This window comes from Chlorocebus sabaeus, chromosome 16 (genome assembly GCF_047675955.1).
Source record: "Chlorocebus sabaeus isolate Y175 chromosome 16, mChlSab1.0.hap1, whole genome shotgun sequence".
Lineage (NCBI taxonomy): Eukaryota > Metazoa > Chordata > Mammalia > Primates > Cercopithecidae > Chlorocebus > Chlorocebus sabaeus.
The window spans coordinates 76,574,028-76,600,746 of record NC_132919.1 but is presented as its reverse complement, the minus strand read 5'-3'; the positions used below and the strand labels follow the sequence as shown (position 1 = coordinate 76,600,746).

The window sequence follows — 26,719 nt, the reverse complement described above, 5'->3', positions numbered from 1 at the left end:
GATTCGGGCTTTGGAAACTGGTCAGCAGCACTCTGGAGGAGGCTGTTTTGAAGGCCAAGGAGAGGGGCTGTCTGTCTGAGAATGAGGATGGCAGAAAGGGGCCCACGCTTTTCAACCTCCCAAAACTACGAGGGTCGGGAGGCCCATGTAAGGGGGCCCTACCGTCTCGCTAGGGGAATGAGACCTTCCCTCCCCAGTAGCCTTCACCCCCGCCCCATGCCTCCCACCACAAAATATCTGCTTGGCCCACATTCCAGCGCAACGCAGTGAAACAGGGCTCTCGTGTGCCAGTTCGGACCCTCGCGCCCCTCCAGCCTGCAGCCAGACAGCCGCTCCCGCAGCGCGCAGGCGCGGGAAACAAAAACCACAGCTCCCAGCAATCCCCGAGCCGTCCCTGCGCAGCCGCAGAGCAGAGGCTGCCGGGAACGCGGGCCCAGAGGCGGGGCGAGCGCGCGCGGGGCGGAAGTCGGTTGCAGTCCTCTGTCCCCGCTGTTAGTGCAGCCGAGCCCCGCCGCCCGCGGGCACTGGAGCCAGCCCCGCAGCGGGTAAGTGACTCTGCGTCCACGGCCGCCGGCGCCCAGCCCCCGTCACGGGCCCGGGTCCCCGTCCCGGAGCCTCCCGCCGCGTCCCGCCCCGTGACCCCTCAGACCCCCCTCCCGTCCCACCCGTGCGGGACCTCTGTCCCCTGACTCGCAGACTGGACTGGGACTCTGCTGTCTGACCTGTGGGAAAGTCCCCTTCTTCCGACAGGCGGTGGACACCACCCCCTCTGACTTTTGGGACACCTTTTCCCTGGGACTAGCGTGGGGACCATTCCCCTCTGATTAGTGTGGCCCATCCCCGCTCAGATTAGTGTGGGACGCCCCCCCCCGATAACTTTGGGGACCATCCCTCTCTGACTACTGTGGGGCACCTCACCCCTCTGCTTAGTGTGGGGCTCCTCCCCGCTCTGATTAGTGTGGGGACCATCCCCCTCTGATTCGTGTGGGGACTATCCCCCTCTGATTCATGTGGGACGCCTCCCCGCTCTGGCTCGTTTGGGGCACCCCTCCTGGGAATGACCCCCCTCACCGCCCTCTGACTTCAGTTACCCCTCCTCTGGTCTATGCAGGGTCTCTCTGTACTGATAAGGGAATTTTCTCCCTTTGACTGGCACTTTGTCACACCTGTAGCAGGCTCACCTTCCCCACCCCATCCCAGTCCTTGCTCTCCCTGCCCTCATCCAATTTGGAGTCCTCCTCCAGGCAGCACAACTCACTCTCATCTTTCTGCATGCAAATGATTCGCTCTCCCCACCACACCTGTCTCACACCCCTACTGCCATCCGGTCTGGATTCTCTCATCCTCGGGGACCGGCACCTCCTTGCCAGACCATGTTGCCTGGTGCCTTTGCTTCTCCCTCCAAATGGTCTTTCTGTTGCCCTCTGTGTCCCTAGGTTTGGCACAGAGCACCTGTGACCACTCTTCCATCTGCCTCCAGCAGACATAGCTCTCTGCCAGGCACCGTTCCCCCTTAGTGACCCCTGAAAAAGCAGTCTCTTAGTGCCCCAGCTCCGTTTCTCATTTTTTTCTTGGGGTTGTATGCCCTATGGCCTCTCCTACCACATTTTCAACAAAGCGGGGGTTTGGGAATGTGAATCTCTTGGTGTCAAGTGAATCTGGCTAGTTCTCCAGTGTAAGGGCCCAGACTGGAAACAAGTGTCCGGTCGTAGAAGGCTCCTAGAAGGAAGTGGGTGCGGCAGCCCTTCAGGATCCACTGTCTCCCAGCTCCTCCTCCCTCTCCCTCTGCGGAGCTTTGCTGAGAAAGGTCCCTCCAGGCCTGGGCCGCAGACCCTCCCTCCAGCCCCACCCCAGGCCTCTCAGCAGGACAGTCTGGCTGGAGCCTGTGGAACAGCAGTGGGGCTCCTCCCAGGTGCTCCTCCCTGCCGGCCTCAATGAGCCCTCTATCCGAGCACAGGCCCCTGCTGAAAGGCACATTGAAGGAGCCAACCCTCTCCCCTCTGGATGTGGCAAGGGTTTCCTGTCGGGGCAGCCCCAAGCATCTTCACGGCCAGGACTCAGGTGAAGCATGGATTTGTCCAGGCACTGTCATGAGGCCACTGCAGCAGTGTGGGGACCAAATTCTAGTGTCACTTTTTCATGTCCAAATTAACCTGATCACAAAAGAGAATGACAACGTCACAAGGTGGTAGAGGAAAGCATCCACTCACAGCGGGATAGGACCCCTGGACCCCGGGACGCCTCACTGGAGGGGCTCGTCTGAGGTTTGACACTTCTGTTCGCCAGAGGTCTCCCTTCTTCCCCTTAGGCTATAACCATATTTTCCTAGCCCATGGCTGCTTAGTCAATGTGTTGGTGTAAAAGCTCTTGGTACTCCAGAATGTTTTCACTCGCCTCTCACTGTGCACCTGGTCTGCAGGGCCTCCCTGAGCTGCAGAGTGTGTGAGAGACCCAGGGTGTGGTAGGAGCAGTTCTCCTTGCCCTGTGGGTGTTATCACCCTGCCACCTGGATGTGACTTTCGAGGTGTGTGTGTGTGTGTGTGTGTGTGCCTGTGCAGGCTCCCACGAGGACATATAGTCCGTCATCGGAGTCTTGGTACTTTCTGGCAACCATATAGGTAGATAGGTAGATGTATAAATGCTGTAGTGTTTTCTCTTTCAAAAACAGAAGATCTGAGACTTGGAACTATTGTCCAGGTCATGAAATGGGTCAGTACTATCACAAGGAGGTCATTTTTCTGTTGTTTGTTGAATGGTACCAGGGATGCTGAGGAGACACAGCGTTGATTCTTTTCACTCAGTGCATTCTGAACTGTCGAGATTTTCTGGAAAGCTCTTATGAAATGCCAATATCAAGGGAATTAAAAACTTTTACATTAATTTTTAAGAATGTTCATGTTGATTTTCCTTTTACTTTAATCAAGATGGTTAATTAGGAGAAAATCATCCTGGCGATAGAGAAGTCTGGGCAGGCGTTCTGTTTTTACTTTTGGACCCTCCTCATCTCTGTCATGCTTGCAGTGGTCAAGTGGAGCACCTAGTTCCCAGGCGGGACACTGCTCCCCCCGTCCTCTGGGATGGTTCTATGGGAAGTGAAGGCGGCACTGAAATCGGGCTTAAGAGTGTGTGATGCCACCATGTGGGGGTGGGGCAGAGGTGAGACTGGGACCCCCTAGAATGGCTCTGCAGGTCTTGCTGGGTTGAATGAAAGTCCTAGCGATACAGCCTTTGTGTCCCAGGAGCCGGGCCCTGAGGAAGGCGTGAGGTAAGAGGGTGGCAGTAAGCAGGTGGACTCGCGCAGGTGCTGCTACGGTGTGAAAGCCAACCCTGATCCAGGTCCAGCCCTGATCCAGGTCCACGGGGTGATGATACCATCCCGTTATTCTCACGCACTCTGGAAAAGGACACCTTCCCAGATGTGTGGTGCTGTTTGGAATGTGCCTTTCAACTGAGAAGGTCACTTTTTGGCTAAAATTTCTCCGGGTGTAACATCGATAATACAAATTAAGCAGACGCAGCCTCTTTGCAATGCAGTAATTGCAAACCGGAGAGGGTTCTGAAGTTGTGCGCCCACCCCATAGACAGTGACTGGTCCTGGCCCTTGGAAAAACGTGGAGGCAATTTCCCCTCTTCCTCCTGTGATTGGTGGAGGAACAGCTCCCCGAGATGTCCATGTCCTACCTTCTGAGCCCGTGAATATGTCACATTACATGGCAAAGGGGAACTAAGGTTGCTAATCAGCTGACCTTAAAATAGTGAGGTGATCCTGGATTTTCCCAGGGAGCCCAGTGCAATCACAGGGGCCTTAAGAACAGAAGAGGGAAGCAGAAGAGCCAGAGGGAAATGATGGCCAAGAGGCTTAGGGAAGTGCAGTGGGCGGGCTTTGGAGAGGGAGGAGAGGCCACCAGGCAAGGAATGTGGGTGCCTCCAGATTGCCCCGAGAGCCTGAGAAAGGAGTACAGCCAGCCCATGGCCCGTGTTAGGCTTCTGTCCCACAGGACGGTGCCCGCTGCCTGCCGTGTGCCGGATACTAGGGGCTAGGGACTGGTGCAGAAGTCAGATCCTGAGCTTGACCTTTAAGGAGGGTGCTGTCTGTGGAGGTGGGATGGCCTAAAGGGCAGACTCCCTGTGACCTTCTCCTTCCTTCCTGGTTTCTTTGTGCTGCCCACGCCCGAGCAGATTTGACGTGGAATTTGCAGGTACTATAGCCTCACAAGTGCCGAAGGAGGGATCAGGTAACGTTTTCAAGGAGTCTGGCCCATAGCAGGCATTAATAAGTGTTTCTTTGAGATGCACCACCTGTGTTCTCTCAGATGCTGTTAGCACGAGTGTTTGAAGGCCTTGGCTCCTGCCTTGGCCGTGCTGAAGAGTCTGTAGGTCAGCGGGTTTGCTCTGTACTGTGGCAGTGAACACAGTGGGCACTGTGAGGCCTGCTGCCTGCTCTCTGGGTGAGGGAAGAGAAAGGAAGGTAGCTCTTCTCCAGAGATAGGGGTTTGGCGCACCTGCCACCTGCCTACCTGTCCCTTCCGAGGAGGTGGGGACTAGGATGTGGCGGCCTCTTAACAATGCTATGGCTTCCTGCCCTGCCTGGATCCTGAAAGGGAGGAGCCTGGCAGCCCTCAGTAAACCTGCTGGTTCTGCCACCTGTCCTGTTCCACTCCTGCAGGAAGCTGGAGAAACAGACCCTCTTGGCTGTCTGCTGTCCAGGGAGCCGCTGCTCCCTTCATCACAGCCTTGCGCAGAGTGCAGCGGCAGGCCTGGGGATGGCCTCAGGAGGTAGGTGGCCCCCGAGCCTATGGCTTCTCCTGGGAAAGGGCAGCAGCAGGGAGAGGCCTCCTTGGTGTGCACAGAGAAAAGCACACTGTTTCCCTAACTCCCTGCTTCGTAACTCCCCGCTCCCTAACTCCCTGCTGCCTAACTCCTTGTTCCCTAACTCGCCGCTCCTTAACTCCCCACTCCCTAACTCCTTGTTTCCTAACTCCCCGCTCCCTAACTCCCTGCTCCCTAACTCCTTGTTTCCTAACTCCCCGCTCCCTAACTCCCCTCTCCCTAACTCCTCACTCCTTAACTCTCCAGTCCCTAACTCCCCTCTCCCTAACTCCCCTCTCCCTAACTCCCCTCTCCCTAACTCTCCACTCCCTAACTCTCCCTAACTCTCTTCTCCCTAACTCCCCTCTCCCTAAGTCCCCTCTCCCTAACTCCCCTCTCCCTAACTCCCCTCTCCCTAACTCTCCCTAACTCTCCCTAACTCTCTTCTCCCTAACTCCCCTCTCCCTAACTCTCTACTCCCTAACTCTCCTCTCCCTAACTCCCTGCTCCTTAACTCCCCTCTCCCTAACTCCCCTCTCCCTAACTCCCCTCTCCCTAACTCCCCTCTCCCTAACTCTCCCTAACTCCCTGCTCCTTAACTCCCCTCTCGCTAACTCCCCTCTCCCTAACTCCCCTCTCCCTAACTCTCCCTAACTCCCTTCTCCCTAACTCCCCTCTCCCTAACTCTCCCTAACTCCCTTCTCCCTAACTCCCCTCTCCTTAACTCCCCTCTCCCTAACTCCCCTCTCCCTAACTCCCTTCTCCTTAACTCCCCTCTCCCTAACCCCCCTCTCCCTAACTCCCTTCTCCCTAACCCCCCTCTCCCTAACCCCCCTCTCCCTAACTCCCCGCTCCCTAGCTCCCCTCTCCCTAACTCCCCTCTCCCTAACTCCCTTCTCCCTAACTCCCCGCTCCCTAACTCTCCCTAACTCCCCTCTCCCTAACTCCCCTCTCCCTAACTCCCCTCTCCCTAACTCCCCTCTCCCTAACTCCCCTCTCCCTAACTCCCCTCTCCTTAACTCCCCTCTCCCTAACTCCCCTCTCCCTAACTCCCCTCTCCCTAACTCCCCTCTCCCTAACTCCCTTCTCCCTAACTCCCCTCTCCCTAACCTCCCTCTCCCTAACTCCCCGCTCCCTAGCTCCCCTCTCCCTAACTCCCTTCTCCCTAACTCCCTTCTCCCTAACTCCCCGCTCCCTAGCTCCCCTCTCCCTAACTCCCTTCTCCCTAACTCCCCTCTCCTTTACTCCCCTCTCCCTAACTCCCCTCTCCCTAACTCCCTTCTCCCTAACTCCCCTCTCCCTAACTCTCCTCTCCCTAACTCCCCTCTCCCTAACTCCCTTCTCCCTAACTCCCCTCTCCCTAACTCCCCTCTCCTTAACCCCCTTCTCCCTAACCCCCCTCTCCCTAACCCCCCTCTCCCTAACTCCCCGCTCCCTAGCTCCCCTCTCCCTAACTCCCCGCTCCCTAGCTCCCCTCTCCCTAACTCCCCTCTCCCTAACTCCCTTCTCCCTAACTCCCCGCTCCCTAACTCCCTTCTCCCTAACCCCCCTCTCCCTAACCCCCCTCTCCCTAACTCCCCGCTCCCTAGCTCCCCTCTCCCTAACTCCCTTCTCCCTAACTCCCTTCTCCCTAACTCCCCGCTCCCTAACTCCCTTCTCCCTAACTCCCCGCTCCCTAGCTCCCCTCTCCCTAACTCCCCTCTCCCTAACTCCCTTCTCCCTAACTCCCCTCTCCCTAACTCCCCTCTCCCTAACTCCCCTCTTCCTAACTCCCCTCTCCCTAACTCTCCTCTCCCTAACCCCCCTCTCCCTAACTCTCCCTAACTCTCTTCTCCCTAACTCCCCTCTCCATAACTCCCCTCTCCCTAACTCCCTTCTCCCTAACTCCCCTCTCCCTAACTCCCTTCTCCCTAACTCCCCTCTCCCTAACTCCCTTCTCCCTAACTCCCTTCTCCCTAACTCCCCTCTCCCTAACTCCCCTCTCCCTAACTCCCCTCTCCCTAACTCCCCTCTCCCTAACTCCCCTCTTCCTAACTCCCCTCTCCCTAACTCTCCTCTCCCTAACCCCCCTCTCCCTAACTCTCCCTAACTCTCTTCTCCCTAACTCCCCTCTCCATAACTCCCCTCTCCCTAACTCCCTTCTCCCTAACTCCCCGCTCCCTAGCTCCCCTCTCCCTAACTCCCCTCTCCCTAACCCCCCTCTCCCTAACCCCCCACTCCCTAACTCCCCTCTCCCTAACTTCCCTCTCCCTAACTCTCCACTCCCTAACTCTCCTCTCCCTAACTCCCCGCTCCTTAACTCCCCTCTCCCTAACTCCCCTCTGCCTAATTGCCCTCTCCCTAACTCCCCTCTCCCTAACCCCCCTCTCCCTAACTCCCCTCTCCCTAACTCCCCTCTCCCTAACTCTCCCTAACTCCCTTCTCCCTAACTCCCCTCTCCCTAACTCCCCTCTCCTTAACTCCCCATTCCATAACTCCCCACCCCCTAACTCCCTTCTCCCTAACTCCCCGCTCCCTAACCCCCCTCTCCCTAACTCCCCTCTCCCTAACTCCCCTCTCCTTAACTCCCCATTCCATAACTCCCCACTCCCTAACTCCCTTCTCCCTAACTCCCCTCTCCCTAACCCCCCTCTCCCTAACTCCCCTCTCCCTAACTCCCTTCTCCCTAACTCCCCTCTCCCTAACTCCCTTCTCCCTAACCCCCCTCTCCCTAACCCCCCTCTCCCTAACTCCCCTCTCCCTAACTCCCCTCTCCCTAACTCCCTTCTCCCTAACTCCCCTCTCCCTAACTCCCTTCTCCCTAACCCCCCTCTCCCTAACCCCCCTCTCCCTAACTCCCCTCTCCCTAACCCCCCTCTCCCTAACTCCCCTCTCCCTAACTCCCCTCTCCCTAACTCCCCTCTCCCTAACTCCCTTCTCCCTAACTCCCCTCTCCCTAACTCCCTTCTCCCTAACTCCCCGCTGCCTAATTCTGGGAGTGTCCTATGGGATGGACAGATGCCTCCATGGTGCCTTGTGAGCCTTTCAGATGGTTGTCACTCCTGTGAGTGCTCTCCAGGCAGCAGCAGGGGTCCTGTTGTAGGCCCCTGAGCCTGGGAGGTAACTGCTTTGCAGCCCCACTGAACAACTGAACAGGAGAGGCTGGCTGGCCACAGAACCTATGACTTTGCTGTAGTTCCTGAGTCCTCTAGTTACTGATTGTCTAAAACCATTACTCTGTAGGCACTTCATTTACACTGAAGCCAGCATTTAAACTGCTTAAAGCTTTGAGGAGCATAGGGAGAAGCCTCACATGGGCCCCTTCTGGAAAGGACTTTGTCCATCTTGTGTCTTACCCTCTCTGGTTCATTTCTGTTGTTTCTGACTGGCAACAAACAAAAGAACCCCCGTACCCCCCACCCCCAAAAAAGAACCCAACTTTTTAAAGAACGTGCAAACTCTTGCCTGCAGCAGGCGCCCGCAGCCCAGCACCCCAGGCAGTCAGTGGTAGCTCATATACCAGCATGGGCTGTGGCAAAGGCATCAGATTTGAAACTTTTTTGCAAAATAAAAGTAATTCCTTGGGGTCCTAAAGGAGAGATGAAGCCCAAGGAAAGGTGTTCTGGTGCTGAAGTTAAAGGAATTTTCTGGAAGGTACACAGAGTTCTCTTGTCACTAGAAGCAGTCAGTCCCTTGTTTAATCAAAGGTGTCTGAGTCCCTGGCATCGCTGCCCCTCTGTTAGCTCTGGGGAATCAGCGTGACCTCGAGGTAGCACTGACCACATGGGACTGTTCAAAGTCTGTCCCCCCCTGTGCTGAGCTCCTGGAGGAAAGGCCCTGCCTCTGTCACACTGTTCCCCAGAGGGGCAGAGACGCAGGGACTCAGGACACCTCTGGTTCCATGTGGTCAGAGGACATGAGCCTCCCGGGTGGGGAGCATGTGCCGCAGTATAGACGCCGGGTGGGGAGCATGTGCCGCAGTGTAGACGCCAGGAATCTGGAATGGGAAGGCGTGCGGGGTTGCACAGCGACCTGGGAGGTCCCGCTCCCGGGAGGGCAGCCGGAAAACCCCAGTGAGGCTTTCTCGCAGGCTGAGGCGTTTCTCCTTTATGGAAGGCACTGGATCTACTAGAGTGTGAGTCCAGGTTTGCTTCGGAAAAATCATTCTGTCAGTTTTGTGGAGGGTGATTTGAGATGGTCTTGACCAGGGATCTGTCAGGGGACAGGGAGTCGATATTCTCAGCCTCCGCAGTCTGTTGGGACCACTCAACGGTGCAGCCAGAATCAGCATGCCAAGGAGGAGTCCTAGCCGTCTTTAATCAGCCACATCTACACAGCGGGCCGCCTCTACACAGCAGGCCGCCTCTACACAGCAGGCCGCCTCTACACAGCAGGCCACATCTACACAGCAGGCCGCCTCTACACAGCAGGCCGCATCTACACACCAGGCCAGATCTACACAGCAGGCCGCATCTACACACCAGGCCAGATCTACACACCAGGCCAGATCTACACACCAGGCCGCCTCTACACACCAGGCCGCCTCTACACACCAGGCCGCCTCTACACACCAGGCCGCCTCTACACACCAGGCCTCATCTACACACCAGGCCGCCTCTACACACCAGGCCTCATCTACACACCAGGCCAGATCTACACAGCAGGCCGCCTCTACACACCAGGACGCCTCTACACACCAGGCTGCCTCTACACACCAGGCCTCATCTACACACCAGGCCAGATCTACACAGCAGGCCGCCTCTACACACCAGGCCGCCTCTACACACCAGGCCGCCTCTACACACCAGGCCACCTCTACACACCAGGCCTCATCTACACAGCAGGCCGCCTCTACACACCAGGCCTCATCTACACACCAGGCCGCCTCTACACAGCAGGCCGGATCTACACACCAGGCCGCCTCTACACACCAGGCCGCCTCTACACACCAGGCCAGATCTACACAGCAGGCCGGATCTACACAGCAGGCCGCCTCTACACAGCAGGCTGCATCTACACAGCAGGCCAGATCTACACAGCAGGCCGCCTCTACACAGCAGGCCGGATCTACAAACAAGGCCGGATCTACACACCAGGCCAGATCTACACACCAGGCCAGATCTACACAGCAGGCCGGATCTACACAGCAGGCCGGATCTACACACCAGGCCAGATCTACACAGCAGGCCAGATCTACACACCAGGCCAGATCTACACAGCAAGCCACCTCTACACACCAGGCCAGATCTACACAGCAGGCCGCATCTACACACCAGGCCAGATCTACACAGCAGGCCACCTCTACACACCAGGCCACCTCTACACACCAGGCCACCTCTACACACCAGGCCGGATCTACACACCAGGCCGCCTCTACACACCAGGCCGCCTCTACACACCAGGCCGGATCTACACACCAGGCCGCATCTACACACCAGGCCGGATCTACACACCAGGCCAGATCTACACACCAGGCCGCCTCTACACACCAGGCTGGATCTACACACCAGGCCGCCTCTACACACCAGGCTGGATCTACACACCAGGCCGCCTCTACACACCAGGCCAGATCTACACACCAGGCCGGATCTACACACCAGGCTGCCTCTACACACCAGGCCGGATCTACACACCAGGCCGCACAGGCCGCATCGACACAGCAGGCGGGAGACTGGATTTGACCCACAGGTGGTAGTTTGCCCCCCTCCCAGCAGGCGGGAGGGTACTTGTAGAGTGAGTGAGAAGCAGTAGCGGTCAGCCCCTGTGCAAAGTTCTCTAACCTGAGCATCTGGCATGGCCGTCAGCATGGCTCCGGGAAGTAAACTGAGGCCAAGAGCAGTCCCTTGGCTGAGCCGAGATGGTCTAGATTGGGGTGTCCAATCTTTTGGCTTCCCTGGGCCACACTGGAAGAATTGTCGTCTTGGGCCACACATAAAATCCACTGATAGCTGATGAGCTTAACAAAAAAATCTCATCTCATCATGTTTTGAGAAAGTTTATGAATTTGTGTTGGGCCGCATGTTGGGCAAGCTTGGTCTAGATCATTAGACCAAGACTCAGTCATCAGGATGAGATGGAACTGGAGCCAAGGCTGTGTGGATGGGAGAAGGGAGCCGAGTCTAGAGCTGGGTGGGACACGTGGGGCTGGGGAGGGAGGAGGGCTAGGATGAATTGCTTCCCAGGATGGCTCCTGAGGGCTGGGAGCGCTGGAGCCAGGACAGGGAGTTCCTGAGGAGGTCCTGGTTTGTGGTGCCTGTGGATATCAGACGAGGAGGCTGAGAGACTGGGTCAGGCTAGAAAGACGTGGGGGTCTTCACCTTAGAGGGAGGGCAGGCGCTGGGAGAGGTCATTGGGCTGCCAGCACTAGGGGCTGAGCAGACCTGCCTGGGGAGGCCGCAGAGAGCACCTCCCTTCCTTGAGGAGGGATACGCAGGATGTGCTCACTGGGTTTGCCGCTGGTCAAGGCTTCCGGCAGCTGCCTCTGAGGATTAGCCAAGAGGGAAGGAGAGGGTGTGGGTGTGGGTGCTTTTGCACCATGGTGGGCGAGGGGGCCTGGGCAGGGGTGGGAAGGAACAGAGGTGCCGGGGACTCAGGGAAGGGTTTTCATTCTTTCGCAGATTTGCCATTTATTCAGTAGCAGTTGAGTGTCTGTGGGAGTGTAGGGTCTGGAGGTAAAATGGTGACAAGGTGGGCAACTTGGGTGGCCTGTGGATGGAAGGGAGGAACCAGAAGAGCAGGTGCCTGGCAGCTTGGGGAACTGACCTGAGTGGCATGTGTGGGCCCCACCCAGGGGCCTCGGCTGCTGAAGGTGGCCGCAGAGTGGTCTCCTGGGAGAAGCGGGCCGGAGATTTGACAGGAATGGTGAAGGTGAGGACAGTGGCTCTCCGGAGTGCTGGGGGAGTTGAACCGGGAAGAACATGGGGGTTCCAAGGGCTGGTGACGACGACACATCACAGTGTCTGACAGCAGTCTATGCCGGTACATACCGTCGTTCTATGCCAGCAGGCACCGTCGTTCTATGCTGGCAGCGTCGTTCTGTGCCAGCAGGCACCGTCGTTCTATGCTGGCAGCGTCGTTCTGTGCCGGCAGGCACCGTTGTTCTATGCTGGCACCGTCGTTCTATGCCGGCAGGCACCGTCGTTCTATGCTGACAGCGTCGTTCTGTGCCGGCAGGCAGCGTCTTCCTGGGTCTGCAGCTCAGATGTGGCAGCTGATCAGCTTGATCCAGGCCGCGGGTTCGCAGTATGACTGAGGTGGGCCCCGGCAGAGTGCAGAGGGGCTGTTGAAGAAGTGGCTGATGGCCCACTTGGCATCTCTCTGCCTTCAGCCAGTGTGCACAGATCATCTGCTTCCTGCCTAGCAGTGCGTTCAGGTGCTGGGGTCTGACGGTGGCCAGGTTCCTGCCCTGGAGCAGAAATAATCACCTAGCCAGGCAGGGGCGGTGGGAGAGCCGGAGCCGCGTGGGAGGGAGGGTGAGTAGGTGAGTTTTCCCAGGGAGCTGATGCCCTGTAGGAGAGACCGAGCCGCCGGTGGGAAGAGCAGACCCGACTGTTCCAGGCAGGGGGAACTGCAGGCTCTGCCAGGGCCAGTGTGGTCAGGGGACAGAAGGAGGTCCACGTAGCCAGCTGGCAGGCAGAGGAGATGGTGCAGTGTGAGGGCTGAGCGGGAGCAGAGCAGAGTGGGTTCACCCCAGGAGCTGAGGAAGCCGCTGAAGCTGGGAGTGTGCCATCTGATGGATGCCACTTCATGGCAGGTGGCGAGAGGGCGTGTCAGGGGATGTTGGTGGGGGACAACTGGCATAGCAACTTCATGGGGGGGGTAGGGGAGTGTCAGGGGCAGAGAGGCAGCTGATGGGTGGAGGAGGCAGCCAGTGTGGCATGGTGAGGAAGGGCCATGGAAGAGGACAGAACCTGCCCACAGAGTGAGTGCTGAGGAAGGAAAAATGGAGGATGAGGCCAGTCAGGTTTTTCGTGGCGGCAGTGCCTTATGTTTTTATCAAAGTGTAATATCCACACAGAAAAGCACATCTCCCAGGGTCCTGAGAGAGCTTGAACCAGACCACTGTGGACATGGTGGCCACCCATCCCCACTGCCCTTCCCGAGGGGAGATGAGGAGCAGGCAGGCTTGAGGGAAGAGCTGCATGGGACTCAGGTCTTGAAATGTCTAAGACGCATGTCAGAAATGCAGGTGGGTGGGAGTGTGAGCGCTCGCACCTGTATTCCTAGCACTCTGGGAGGCTAAGACAGGAGGATCACTTGAGCCCAGCAGTTCAAGACCGGCCTGGACAATATAACGAGAGGCCTCATCTCTATAAAAACATTAAAAATTAGCTGTGCACCAGGTGCAGTGGCTCACGCCTGTAATCCCAGCACTTTGGGAGGCCGAGGCAGGTGGATCACTTGAGGTCGGGAGTTTGAGACCAGCCTGACCAACATGGAGAAACCCCATCTCTACTAAAAATACAAAATTAGCCAGGCATGGTGGTGCATGCCTGTAATCCCAGCTACTAGGGAGTCTGAGGCAGGAGAATCGCTTGAACCTGGGAGGCAGAGGTTGCAGTGAGCCGAGATTGCACCATTGCACTCCAGCCTAGACAACAAGAGGAAAACTCTGTCTCAAAAGGAAAAAAAAAAAAAAAAAAGATTAGCTGTGCATAGTGGCACATGCCTGTAGTCCCAGCTACTTGGGAGGCTGAGGTGGGAGGATCGCTTGAGCCTCAGAGGTTGAGGCTGCAGTGAGCATGATCACGCCACTGCAATCGAGCCTGGGCGACAGAGCGAGGCCCTGTCTCAAAAAAAAAAAAAAGAAAAGAAAGAAGAAAGAAGTGTAGGTAGGATTCGCATAGGAGGTAAGACGGAGTAATTCAGAGCTCAGCAGAGACTTCTTGGGCCTGGCCGGGGTTTTGAAGCTTTTGGGCTAGAAAAGGAACAGGGAGGGGCAGGGCCTGGGCGTGGTCAGAGGAGGATGTCCAGCACTGGGAACTTCAGCCTTGCTGCCAGGAAGGCCCCGGTGACCAGCCCTGTGACCAGCCCTGTGACCACCTCGGGGGGTCCTGAGAGGCCTGCTCCTTAAAGGGAGCATGGAGTCTTCCCTGCCGGCCCGGAGGAACTGCTGGCGGCCCCCCTCTGCTGTTAGGAGGCTCACTCTGAGCAGCAGGCCCCACATATGTGCCTTGTTCACTCCTTGAACCTGAGCCTGGGGCTAAAACCTAAGACTGTCTGAAAGTTCCATGTGGAACTGTCACCCTGTTTTTGCATCTTCTCAGCCAAGCAGCCTGCAGCGTGGAGAAGGAGGTGCCTCTGGTGGGGGTGTCTGTCGCTGGCTGCCATGCACCAGGGCCTCATGGTCCACATATTTGGGGCCCAGAATTGCACACAGCCACTGGAGTCCCTAAGCCCTTCCCAGGCGCCCCGGCGGGGAGGACAGCGCCTGCCCATAAAGGCACACGTTTGCTGCTTTGTTACTTTCTCAAGGAGGACCCAGCCAGGGAAGCTTCTCAGGCCAGGATTCACTGGGTTATAGTTGGAGGGCCGAGATATGGAACCGGAGCACCGGGAGCCATCTCCCCACGCCCCATTGTGGTACTTGGCGGCTGTCCAGAGACAGGCAGCTCTCACCAAGGCGGCGCAGATGCGGGCCTGGCGCCCTGTGGCTACACTGAGCCATCATGCTGTATGCCCAGGAAGTGGGGTTGGCAGCAGCGGTGAAGGGCTGCAGTTCCTGGCTGCCACCAGCATCGTGACCCCAGGACTCTGCCACAGAGCCACGCCTGGGGTGGCGGGTGACCTGGGAGAGGCCTGCGGCCTGGCTTGGCTGCACATTGAGCCCAGCAGTTCTTTGGAGCCAAGGCACAGACACGCTGGCCTCCAGGCAGCCCAAGCCGCTCAGACTCTGGTCCCTGCAGTCATTTGCATTAATATAAAGGCACCAGCGGACAGACACTGCCTAAAACAACAACAGATACAAAAAAGAAGGAGGGTTTTTATTTGGTCTGGATCTGTTTTGTATTCAAATGCTTCAGGAGCCTAACCCAGAGGAAGTGGAGACTCCTTCACTTTGCTGCACATCTGTCTGCTCCAGGTCAGGGACTGTTCTAGGAACCAGGATACAGAGGTGGAGACAGAAACAAACAGACCAATAACTGTATACAATACTCTGACGTCAGGTGGGGACAAGGGCCAAGGACCCAGGGACGGAGGGTGATGTCGGGTGATGTCGGCGGCAGGGCAGTCAGGGAGGGCTTCTTGGATGAGGTGGCATTTGAGTAAAATACAGACCTGTATGTACCGTGTCTGTGATCCTATCCCACCTCAACCCGTCAACCTTCCCCTCCTACCTGACTCCCCTGCGCTTCTCTCTAGAGGGACCACAGAGCACCAACCTGCATGGAACTTCCTTCTCTCTCTCAGCTTCCCACCTTGCCACCTGGGACAGGGGAGATGGGATAATTTTGCTCTGGAAAGACTTCACGTCTTGCTGAATGAAAGCAAGCAAAGATAAGGGAGTAAGAATGGCCACAAAGTAGGGCAATACTGTTTCTTCCGGAAAAGTCAGCCTCCAGCACCTGCAGCTTCAGGAACTGAGACGTGACTGTGCTTGCAGGGGCGCTGACTTCTCTCCTCCCTCCCTGGCTGTGCAGGTCCCACCTGACTGTCACGCTGATGCCCGTGCAGCCGTCTGAGCACTCGGAATGGAATGAGTCTATGCACTCCCTCCGGATAAGTGTGGGGGGCCTTCCTGTGCTGGCGTCCATGACCAAGGCCGCGGACCCCCGCTTCCGCCCCCGCTGGAGGGTGATCCTGCCGTCCTTTGTGAGTGCCGCCATCCTCTGGCTGCTCTGCTCTCACCGCCCGGCCCCCGGCAGGCCCCCCAACCACAATGCACACAACTGGAGGCTCAGCCAGGTGCCCGCCAGCTGGTACAATGACACCTACCCCCTGTCTCCCCCGCAAAGGACACCAGCTGGGATTCGGTACCGAATCGCAGTTATCGCAGACCTGGACACAGAGTCAAGGGCCCAGGAGGAAAACACCTGGTTCAGTTACCTGAAAAAGGGCTACCTGACCCTGTCAGACAGTGGGGACAAGGTGGCCGTGGAGTGGGACAAAGACCATGGGGTCCTGGAGTCCCACCTGGCGGAGAAGGGGAGAGGCATGGAGCTCTCCGACCTGATTGTCTTCAATGGGAAACTCTACTCCGTGGATGACCGGACGGGAGTTGTCTACCAGATCGAAGGCAGCAAAGCCGTGCCCTGGGTGATTCTGTCCGACGGCGACGGCACCGTGGAGAAAGGTAACTGGACCCTGAGGTTTCTATGGAGGTGTGGGTGGGGAGTGGGGCTCAGGGCCTGGCTGGCAAACACAGGCACACAGTAAAGAATTCACACACCCAGAAGCCAGCGACGTGGCGAGGGACCACTTCTCCCTCTTGCTCTGACCTGCGGCCCCCTTACCATGAGCCAGGGGCGTAGCCTACTGTCACTTCACACTGAGCGGTTTCTAGGAGTAAGAGCTGATTGCTAGCGGCCTGCTGGAGACGTGGGGAATCTTTCCAGGATGTTTTAGGCTGTATCCGCTGCTGCTCTGAGAGCCTCTGAGAACACAGCCCTTTTTACACCTTCAGAGGTTCTCAAGATCACACTGGGATGTACCCACCAGGAGCCTTACCTTGAAAGCCATGGGGTCAGATGGTTCTCACTCAAAACCCAGACTTTGGTTTCATGTTACTGAAGGGTAACCTGCTGCCCAGCCCTCCTCTCCCTGAACCCCAGCAGGGGCAGGGCACGTGTGAGCTGCAGCAACCCTCCTGGAGTGGAGCCTGCTGCCAGCCTTTTTGTTCACCAGAAAGGAGGTGCTGCTTCCACAGGGCAGGGACAGGCTTTGGGTAGGCACGGTGGCCAGTGTCTTCCTCCAGGGAGGAGCTGGGGAGGCGCCAAGGACGCTGGCAGAGGAGCTGCCAGCTCCTCTGAGCTCCGTTTGTCTGAGCTGGCAGTGGATCCCCACCTTCTAGAAAGCTGAATGCCACCGCAGGCTTTCTGAGGTCAAGGAGGAACTGCACTAAACAACGGCCTACGCAGTTCATGGCCGGCCAGGCCCTCGCCACACCCGGTGAGAAAATCTTCAGTGTTTGCCCAGGGCTGGGCAGGGGACCGACCTCACCTGAGGTATCAAAGTGTTGGTCGCCTACTTCCTGCCTTGCACTTGTCAGGGTTTTAGGCAACCCTACTGTAGTCCTTTCCTTCCCTTGGATAGGGAGGAGAGCGGGGTAAAGGGAGCGTTGGGGTTGGGCTGCGCTCAGGTCATCCGGGAGGGACGAAAGACCCGGGGTGGAGAATGTCTCATCGCACAAGGGGCCCAGGAGATGGCAGGTCCCTCCAGGGCCCTGCAGAGAAGCCGCTGTGGTCTCAGGCAGTTCAGGGGGCACAGCTCCAGCTCTCAGGGGCAAGAAGCTAGCAAAATTTGGGGAAAACAAACAGAAGTTAGAACACCAGGGTGTAGGGATGATAAGAATACACTGGAAGAACACAGGCTCCCACAGAGCCTGAACTGTGGCAGCCTTCAAAGTTAGGCTTATTTTAAATAAATCAGTTTAAAAGCAAAAACAGCTTCTGAACAAATCCACTGGAAGGAAGACTGGGAGCCCCAGCACCACGCCCCTCTCCGGCCACTGGCGTTAGAGTGATGCTCCGTGAGAGCTCAGGTGTGGCCGAGGGCAGCACACGCACACCCCCGGAACACGCGCGCCCCTTCAGAGTGCTGTCACTTTTCAGCTTTTCTACCCTGTAAGGATAATCCTGAGGTTGGGGATTACAGCTTGAGGAGCGGGGAGTTGGGGATCAGAGGTGACTTGAGAGTAGTCACTGAACCTTCAGGAGCTGTGGGGAGGGCAGCCGACCGGCCCTGGGCAGGAGCCAGGTGCAGGGCCTAAGGACGCTGCTCTGCTTGACCAGGCTTCAAGGCCGAGTGGCTGGCAGTGAAGGACGAGCATCTGTATGTGGGCGGCCTGGGCAAGGAGTGGACGACCACCACGGGCGACGTGGTGAATGAGAACCCGGAGTGGGTGAAGGTGGTGGGCTACAAGGGCAGCGTGGACCACGAGAACTGGGTGTCCAACTACAATGCTCTGCGGGCCGCCGCTGGCATCCGGCCGCCAGGTGAGAGACGCCTGCCCCAGCCCACAGTGTGGCTTCCACAGCCCGCTCACTGGGAACCTGCTTCCTCCTGCATTTGCCTCCAAGACGCTTTTTTATTTTAGACAAAGTCTTGCTCTGTCACCCAGGCTGGAGTGGAGTGGCGCGATCTCGGCTCGCTGCAACCTCCACCTCCTGGGTTCAAATGATTCTTCTGCCTCAGCCTCCACAGTAGCTGGGACTACTGGTGTGCACCACCATGCCCAGCTAATTTTTGTCTTTTTAGTGGAGACAGGGTTTCACCATGTTGCCCAGGGTGGTCTCGAACTCCTGACTTCAGGTAATCCGGTGATCCACCTGCCTCGGCCTCCCAAAGTGCTGGGATTACGGGCGCGAGCCACCGCACCCAGCCTCCAAGGCCCGTTTCTTGCTTGATTTTAGTGATTTTGGTTGCCTCTGATGGTGGCTCCCCTCAGGCCAGTGGATTCTGGTGGCAAACGAGCCGTTTTCTCTTTCCTGTCCCACTCACCCCGGCAGCTGGCCTCCCCGCATCCCCGCCTGTGGCCCCGGTGTCTGCACTGCTGGATCAGGCCCTGTCCCCACCCCTGGTGCTGGGCCATGGTGCCTCACACCAACATAGGGCCAGCAGCACTTTGGCCTCCCCTTAGTCAGGATGGAGTAGGCCTTAGGTACCTGAGGTTCAGGAGGAAGTGACTGAGTCTGTGCCTTGGGCCCCAGACGCTGTCTCCTCTTCCTTGCAGCCTCAAGGCAGCCTCCCCACCCGATCCCTCCCCACTTCCAATGGGGGTTTGTTCCCTTTCCTTGGGCTCCTCTGGATCAGCCCCGAGGAGGCGCTGATGAGCTGGAATCCCTGAGATTCCTGATGCAGCTCGCAGGCAGCTCTTGGGGGAACGGGAGGAGGCTTCAGGGGAGGGGGTGCGGCAGGTTCCCTGCGTGGGATAACCGAGAACACAAAACCCTCCAGAAGCCTGCAGAGCAGGGAGGGGTGGGTTGCTGTGGGCTGCTGAGCCCTGGTGGTCGCAGCCCCATGCCTGCTGCTGCGCACGGCCTGATGGCGTGGGGCTGGGCACGCCAGGCTGCATGCGTGTCTGACCCACAGTCACCCGGTTCCCAGGCTACCTCATCCATGAGTCTGCCTGCTGGAGTGACACGCTGCAGCGCTGGTTCTTCCTGCCGCGCCGTGCCAGCCAGGAACGCTACAGCGAGAAGGACGACGAGCGTAAGGGCGCCAACCTGCTGCTGAGCTCCTCCCCCGACTTCGGCGACATCGCTGTGAGCCATGTGGGGGCAGTGGTCCCCACTCACGGCTTTTCGTCCTTCAAGTTCATCCCCAACACTGATGACCAGATCATTGTGGCCCTGAAGTCCGAGGAGGACAGCGGCAGAGTGGCCACCTACATCATGGCCTTCACGCTGGACGGGCGCTTCCTCCTGCCGGAGACCAAGATCGGAAGCGTGAAATACGAAGGCATCGAGTTCATTTAACTCAAAACGGAGACGCTGAGCAAGGCCATCAGGACTCAGCTTTTATAAGAAACAGCTTTGTTTTGTTTTGTTCTTTTTGGAACTGTGCCTGGGTTGGAGGCCTGGACAGGGAGCCCGGTCCCAGGCTGGGCAGGGGTGTGGGCACTGGACCCCCAGGCCCCACGGAGGCCGCGGTCTGAACAGCTCTCCATGCTGCGGTCTGATGGTGAGATCGGTCACTTCAGGCATTGACTCAAGGCCTGCGGAACTGGCCGGGCCCTTTCTTCCATCTGACCTCCTTTCTTCTCTTTCCTATGTTCTTTTGTTCAGTAAATATCCCTGGAGCTCCTACCATATGTCAGGCACTATGCCTCACCCTGAGAACGCAGTGAGCATGAGGTGGACCTGTTTGCTGGGAACCCCAGGTCACCCCCTTTTCTTCCTACTCTGAGCCTGGAGTATCATGTCCACCCCTGCAGATCCTTGGAAAAGAAAATGTTTATGTTGTAGGGTATTGCATGGCCACGAGCGAGGGCAGGCCCCTGGGGACACATCTGCCCACAGCTGCACAGGCCAGGGTGCAGGCCCGTCTGTTGGTTCTCAGGCCTCAGATGAAACCATCTCCGCATCATATGGCCAGTGACCACTTTCTCCCTTCAGGAAAATTCTGCGGCTGTGCAGCATTTTGAAGTTTTAATTATTAACCTGCTTTCATTAAAGCAGTTTCCTTTCTTGTAAAATGGAATCACCAAATCTGATCACACAGAGCAAAGTCTTGTAGTTACCCAGCCTGCTGCAGCAGTGGGGGAGATTGTAAGGAAGCAATGGCAGGCAGTGGGAGATTGTAAGGAAGCAGTGACAGTTGGTGAAGCAAGTGTCAAATTTCAGAGTTCTTGGCCAACGGATACAAAGATAAAGAAAACGTTGCCTTTTTCTAGCAACTATCAGAAATCGTCATGCCTTTCAAGACTTCTATGAATGACTTGAATTTTTTATTCCCTGCCTAGGGTCTGTGATCGAGGCCTGTCACTTCCCTGGGGTTTCTTTCCTTGGCCTTTATTTCTCCTCTTCCAGTGGGAGTTTTGCAGCCTCTTCTCCATGGAAACGTCACATGAGCGTTGGCTGGGCCTCGGCTTCGCTGGAGTGTCTTCTCAGCACTCCAGGGCGAAGGCAGAGTGGGATTTGAGACCGAGGTTAGGCACGACCCAGGCTGAGAAGGGACATTTCCATCATCACAGTGCCCTCCCCACAGCACTACCTCACCCCAACCCCCATCCTTACTCCCACCCCCACACCTCGATCGTCAGAGGTGCCACGGTGGGCCAGAGGGTGCCGGCTCTGGCTGTCCCTGTGCCGGTCCCTCACAAACCTCTCTCGCCTTTTGAAACTGAAGCACAGCTGTGAGGAGGGCAGCCAGGAGGGACCCCTCTCGCACTGGTGGTCTCTTTCCCCCGCTGTGTCATAGGTAGTGGAGGAAGCGAAGGAAGTGAACGCTGAATGTGACACATTTCCGAAGAGCTCAGCTGTCACCGGGCACAGCCCGGAAGCCCCAAGTCTGTTCTGACTTTGCCTGGCTGTGTCTCTGGCCCGCCTCCTAGATCGTTGTCCCTGATGTCCAGGCTGGGCCATTTAAAGTAGAGCCGCAGTCAGGAAGGTTGGGAGACTCAGGGCTGTGCTGGATTTTGAGGCCTTGCTGATGTATTCGTGTCAACCCCTGAGCCACAGGCCGGGTGCCCGGAAGCAGCCTCTCACCACACAGGCAGTGATTTGCGATTTGCGATTTGCGATTACTTTAAAGCTCACCGTTCTTCTTTCCCTCTCTGTTTGCTGCTGTCAGCATAATGATTGTGTTCCTTCCCTATGGGATCCATCTGTTTTGTAAACAATAAAGTGTCCGAGGGACTGTAGTTGTCTTCTGTCTCCGGTCTGTTTGCCGACTGTTGGCAGAGGCCTGGCCACGAGAGCTCCTGCGCAGGATGCTGGGCGTACGCACGGGAGTCGCCCGCCAGGGGAGCCGGTCTGGAAACTGCATCTTCGGTCCGCCTTGTCCCCCAGTCTCAAGGCGCTCCAAGAGCACGAGCGCTGTGGTCAGAAAGGTAGGATCTGAAGCCACTGCAAGCCCAGTCCTGCCTCTGTCCCCATCCAGCTGCATGTCCTTAGGCAAATAACCTAACTTTGCTGTGCTTCAGTGTCCTCGTCTACAAAAGGAAGCTAATCGCAGAGCTCATCCCAGGACTGCAGTGAACGGTAAGTGACTGGGTATGCGCAAGGGTCTTAGAACATGACCTGACGTGTGCTGGGCACCCAGGTACCCGTTTTGTTGCTGCTCATCCCTGGGGAGCCATCTGGATGACTTGGTAAGGAGGTGCTCAGGTGAGAGGTCAGGGCTGAGCTGGTGTCTTTAGTGTGTCTGGTGAATCCACAGGAACAGGGGAGGTCACTCCAGGGGACACGTGGAAGAATCCCCATCACTGAAACCACAGGTGCCAGGGAGGCAGGCACTGGCCAAGAAAGACCCCAACTGGAGACAGGGGCGGCCAGAGAGGGAGAGAAAACCTGAGAGCGGAGTCAGAAAGGCCAATTGTGCCCACGTCAGCACCTTACCCTTCAGACTCACTCTTCTTCCCCGCCTTCTCCGGGTCCCAGACCCAGTGAACCTCCTCAGTGCCCTCTGGGATGGCCCCTTGGTCTTCTTCCCTGCCTCCTCCGGGTCCCAGACCCAGTGAACCTCCTCAGTGCCCTCTGGGATGGCCCCTCGGTCTTCTTCCCTGCCTCCTCCGGGTCCCAGACCCAGTGAACCTCCTCAGTGCCCTCTGGGATGGCCCCTCGGGAGTCCCTGGCTCCCTCTGCCACTCACCTCTCAAGGCAGCCCCCTGGTGCCACTCTCAGTGTCTGGGCCAAGTCCCCCTCCCCTGGTCCCTTCTGGCCTGGAGTATGACAGCTCCACTGTCAGTAGCTCCAGATGCCACAGCGGCCCCTCGTGCCGCCTGCACGCCCCGCTTTCTCACCCCTGGCAAACGGTCCCTTCACTGAAGCCTCCTTAGATGATCCTCATTCGGGTGCCATCTTTTCCTGCTGGGAGCCTGATCAAGACAGCGCTGCAGGGAGGCGGCCTCTCCAGAAGGACACACGTGGCAGCGGGGTCTCCAGAGAGACTCCATGATTGAGCAACAAGGAGAACTGGATGTTCCTGGCGAGGATCCACGGGAGAGCAGTTCCAGAAAAAGCCAGGGCGCGTCGGGCCAAGGCAGGTTGGGATAAGGAACTGCACGTAAGCTCTTGATCGTCTGTTTAAGAAGCTGTGACATGCGGGACTCGGGGGGCAATGACTGCCGGCTCCGCACTCATGGGTCCAGCATACAGCTCGTCTGCAAACGGAAGACTCTCCGTCGCCTTGACTGGACGAAAACCGAGGTTTACTTTCTTTCATTCCACGTGTTAATCCTGTCTTCCAGTATACTTTTTTTATTTCCTTTTTTTTTATTTTGGGGGGTGGAGTCTTGCTCTGTCTCCCAGGCTGAAGTACAGGGACACGATCTTGGCTCACTGCAACCTCCATCTCCCAGGTTCAAGCGATTCTCCTTGAAAAATTAGAATGTTACCCTTTCCGGTAACATTCTAATTTTTTATTATTGCTGAATTTGGCTTGCTAATCTGTGCTAAGGAGTTCTTTTTTTTTTTTTGGGGGGGGGGGATGGGGTCTCACTCTGTCGCCTAGGCTGGAGTGCAGTGGCACAATCTTGGCTCACTGCAGCCTTCGACTCCCAGGTTCAAGGGTTCAAGCGATTCTCCTGCCTCAGCTTCCTGAGTAGCAGGGATTACAGTCATGTGCCACAATGCCCCGCTAAATTTTATATTTTTAGTAGAGATAGGGTTTCATCATGTTGGCCAGGCTGGTCTCGAACTTCTGACCTCGTGATTCACCCACCTCGACCTCCCAAAGTGCTGGGATTACAGGTGTGAGCCACTGCACCCGGTCAGCCTGTTTTATCAGCGAGGTATGACCTGTATCTTGTTCCAAACTTCTGTCTCCAGTGACTAAGAATGCCTAAACCTCCTGGGAATGCACCCTAGCAGGTCTCAGCCATATTTTACCCAGACCCTGTTCAAGATGGAGCGGCTCTGGTTCAAATGCCTCTGACAAGAATACTTCACGATAGGTGTGGTTTATTCTAGGAATACAGGGTTAGTTCAATATTCTGAAATCAATCAATGAAATTCATATTAACAACTAAAAATGGGGCAGGGTGTGATGACTCACGCCTGTAATCCCAGCATTTTGGGAGGCTGAGGTGGGCAGATCATTTGAGGTCAGGAGTTTGAGACCAGCCTGGCCAACATGGCGAAACCCCATCTCTACTAAAAACACAAAAATTAGCTGGGCGTGGTGGGGCGCGCCTATAGTCCCAGCTACTTGGGAGGCTGAGGCAGGAGAATCGCTTGAACCTGAGAGGCGGAGGTTGCTGTGAACCAACATCATGCCATTGCTCTCCAGCCTGGGTGACAGAGTGAGACTCCATCTCAAAAAAAAAAAAAAAAAAAAAAAGGTGGGCGGGGAAAGCATGATAATCTCAAAAGATATAGAAAAAGCATTTGACAGAATCTAATACCCGTTCACCCAATCCAATTCTAAACAAAAAGCCAAAAAAACCCTTAGAGAACGTCCTTAACCTGATGAAGGGCACCGGTGAGAAGTTCACAGCTAAGCTTCTACTTCATGGTCAGACACAGAACGCCTTCCCCCTAAGGAACAAGGCAAGAGTGTCTGTTTTCACCACTTTTTTCCCCACCATTTTTTCCTTTGAAATAAAATTTTGAACCACATAGAGGTTGCAAAAATGCAGTAGGTCCTGTGAAAGGAAAATAAAAACCCCAATTCACACTGCCAATAGGAAAAAACGTGAAGCTGAGCGCTGAGTCATGCAAGCAGCTGCCTTTCCTTTTGTTCCTAAGCAGATAGCGACAGAGGAAAGGCTAAAGACTGCAGGTAGCTACTGTGCTCACCTTATCTTATGTGAAGTGCCAGTTTACTGAGCACCAGAGGAATACACCATTGACTGTTCCCCTGCCTGCTCCTCTTTTGCAACCCTTGGAGGCAGCACTAGGACCGGACCTTCCCTCTTCCCCCTCCAGCCTGCATTTCCCCTTTAAATATGGAAGCCCTCAAAGTCACCTCTGGAGACAGGCACAGACCACAGACTGTTTCAGTGATTCCATATTTTGTCACGTTTTTGTTTTGCCTCCCTGGCCTTGTCCTTAACCTTGGCAAAATTAATTGGTTGAGAACTGTCTCAGACACTTTTTGGTTTACATCCCCCTTACCTGTGGGGGATACATTCCAAGACCCGCAGTGGATGCCTGAAACCCTAGATAGTATGGAATTTCCTGTTCTACATTCATACCTGCGAGAAAGCTTAATTCATAAATTAGGCACAGTAAGAGATTAACAGTAGCACAGTAAATAGAACAATCAGTACAATAGTCTGAAATAAGAGTTATGTGCATGTGGTCTCTCTAAATATCCTACCGTACTGTACTCGCCCTTGTGATGAAGAAGGGAAGGAGCAGGATGGCACAGTATTTCATCCCAGTAGGAACAGTGTGCAATTTAAAAGTTATGAATTATTTCTGGAATCTTCCATTTAATATTTTCAGACCTCAGATGACCGCGGGTAACTGAAACTGCAGTAAGCGAAACCGCAGATAAGCGGGGCCAGCGGTTGTGTTTCTGTGTAGCATTCATATGACTCCCTCCAATGTACTGATTACCTAAGTACAGTACATTTACCAAACCCAGGAAACTGACATTGCTCTCATCACTTTTATTTGTCATCCTATTGGTGCAAAAGAAAAAAAGGAAGTTATTCAGATTTAAAAAGAAGGAATGAAACTGTCTTTATTCGCCAGTGACAAGTTTGACTAGCTAGACGAGCCTAAGAAATCTTCAAAAAATAGCTCTGAGGCTAGGTACGGTGGCTCACGCCTGTAATCCCAGCACTTTGGGAGACTGAGACAAGAGAATCACTTGAGCCCAGGAGTTCAAGGCCAGCCTGGGCAACATAGCAAGACCCTCTACAAAAAATTGTAAAGATGAGCTGGATGTGGTCCGCATGCCTGTGGTCCCAGCTACGTGGGAGGCTGAGTGGGAGGATCACCTGCGCCCAGGAGGTTGGGGTTGCAGTTAGCAGTATTTGTACCACTGCACTCCAGCCTGGGTAACAGAGCAAAACTCCGTCTCAAACCACAGAACTACACATACTAAATTTAATATATTAATATGTTTAACATATTAATATATTAATTCCACATACAAAATTTAACTTTATTATAACTGCAGTGAACAACTAGAAATTGAAAAGTTTTTAAACATTGTCAATTACAGTAGCACCAAAAATCAGGAAATAGTTAGCTGTAAGTCTAACCAAAGATGTGTGACATCTCCATCCTGAAACTACGAAACACTGATGAAGTAAATCAAAGACCCAAAAGAATAAAACAGTATACATCTTCATGGGTCTAAAGAGTTGACTTTGAGAAAGGAAAGCAAAGTTGAAGGACTTATACTATCTGGCTTCAAGACTTACTATAATGCCACAAGTAATCAAAATAGTGCAGTATTGCCATAAGGAAAACAGACACCGATGAATGAGACAGAAGAGGGCCCAGAAGTAGACCCTTATGGATGTGGCCCCTTGACTTTTGACAAAAGAGCCAATGTAATTCACCTGAAATCCAAAAGATTGTCTTCCCAAAAAGATTTTTGGTGCTGGGACAACTCTGTGAACCCCGAAAACTTGAGACAGGTCTCAGTTAATTTATTTTATTTTATTTATTTGTTTGGGACAGAATCTCTCTCTGTCGCCAGGCTGGAGTGCAGTGGCGTGATCTTGGCTCACTGCAATCTCTGCCTCCCAGGTTTAAGGGATTCTCCTGCCTCAGCCTTCCGAGTAGCTGGGATTACAAGTGTGCACCACCACACCCGGCTAATTTTTTATATTTTGGTAGAGATGGGGTTTCACCATGATGGCCAGGCTGGTCTTGAATTCCTGACCTCAAGTGATCTGCCCTCCTTGGCCTCCCAAAGTGCTGGGATTACAGGCATGAGCCACCGTGCTCAGTGGGGCTCAGTTAATTTAGAGTTTATTTTGGCAAGGTTGAGGACATGGGTGTCCCTGACACAGCTCAGGAGGGCCTGAGAATGTGGGCCCAAGGTGGTGGGAGCACAGCTTGGTTTTATACATTTTAGGGAGATATTAAGACATCAATCAACACGTGTAGAATGAACATTGGTTCAGTCTGGAAAGGCAGGACAACTC

The 26,719-nt window shown here is 55.5% G+C and overlaps 1 protein-coding gene across 2 annotated transcripts; it reads left to right on the top strand.

Moving 5' to 3' along the window:
• The first annotated feature begins 420 nt into the window (after positions 1–420).
• On the top strand, positions 421–21,310 carry CANT1 (calcium activated nucleotidase 1). 2 transcript variants are annotated; one of them, XM_008013125.3, is made up of 5 exons: positions 429–545; positions 4,667–4,776; positions 15,429–16,081; positions 17,739–17,942; positions 19,054–21,310. In XM_008013125.3, exons 3-5 carry the CDS (start codon positions 15,451–15,453, stop codon positions 19,422–19,424), a joined length of 1,206 nt encoding a protein of 401 aa, XP_008011316.1. In that variant the 5' UTR covers positions 429–545; positions 4,667–4,776; positions 15,429–15,450; the 3' UTR covers positions 19,425–21,310. The 2 variants fall into 2 exon arrangements, with proteins under 2 accessions (XP_008011315.1, XP_008011316.1); XM_008013124.3 differs by lacking the exon at positions 4,667–4,776 and having other exon boundaries at positions 421–545.
• The last annotated feature ends 5,409 nt before the right edge of the window (positions 21,311–26,719 follow it).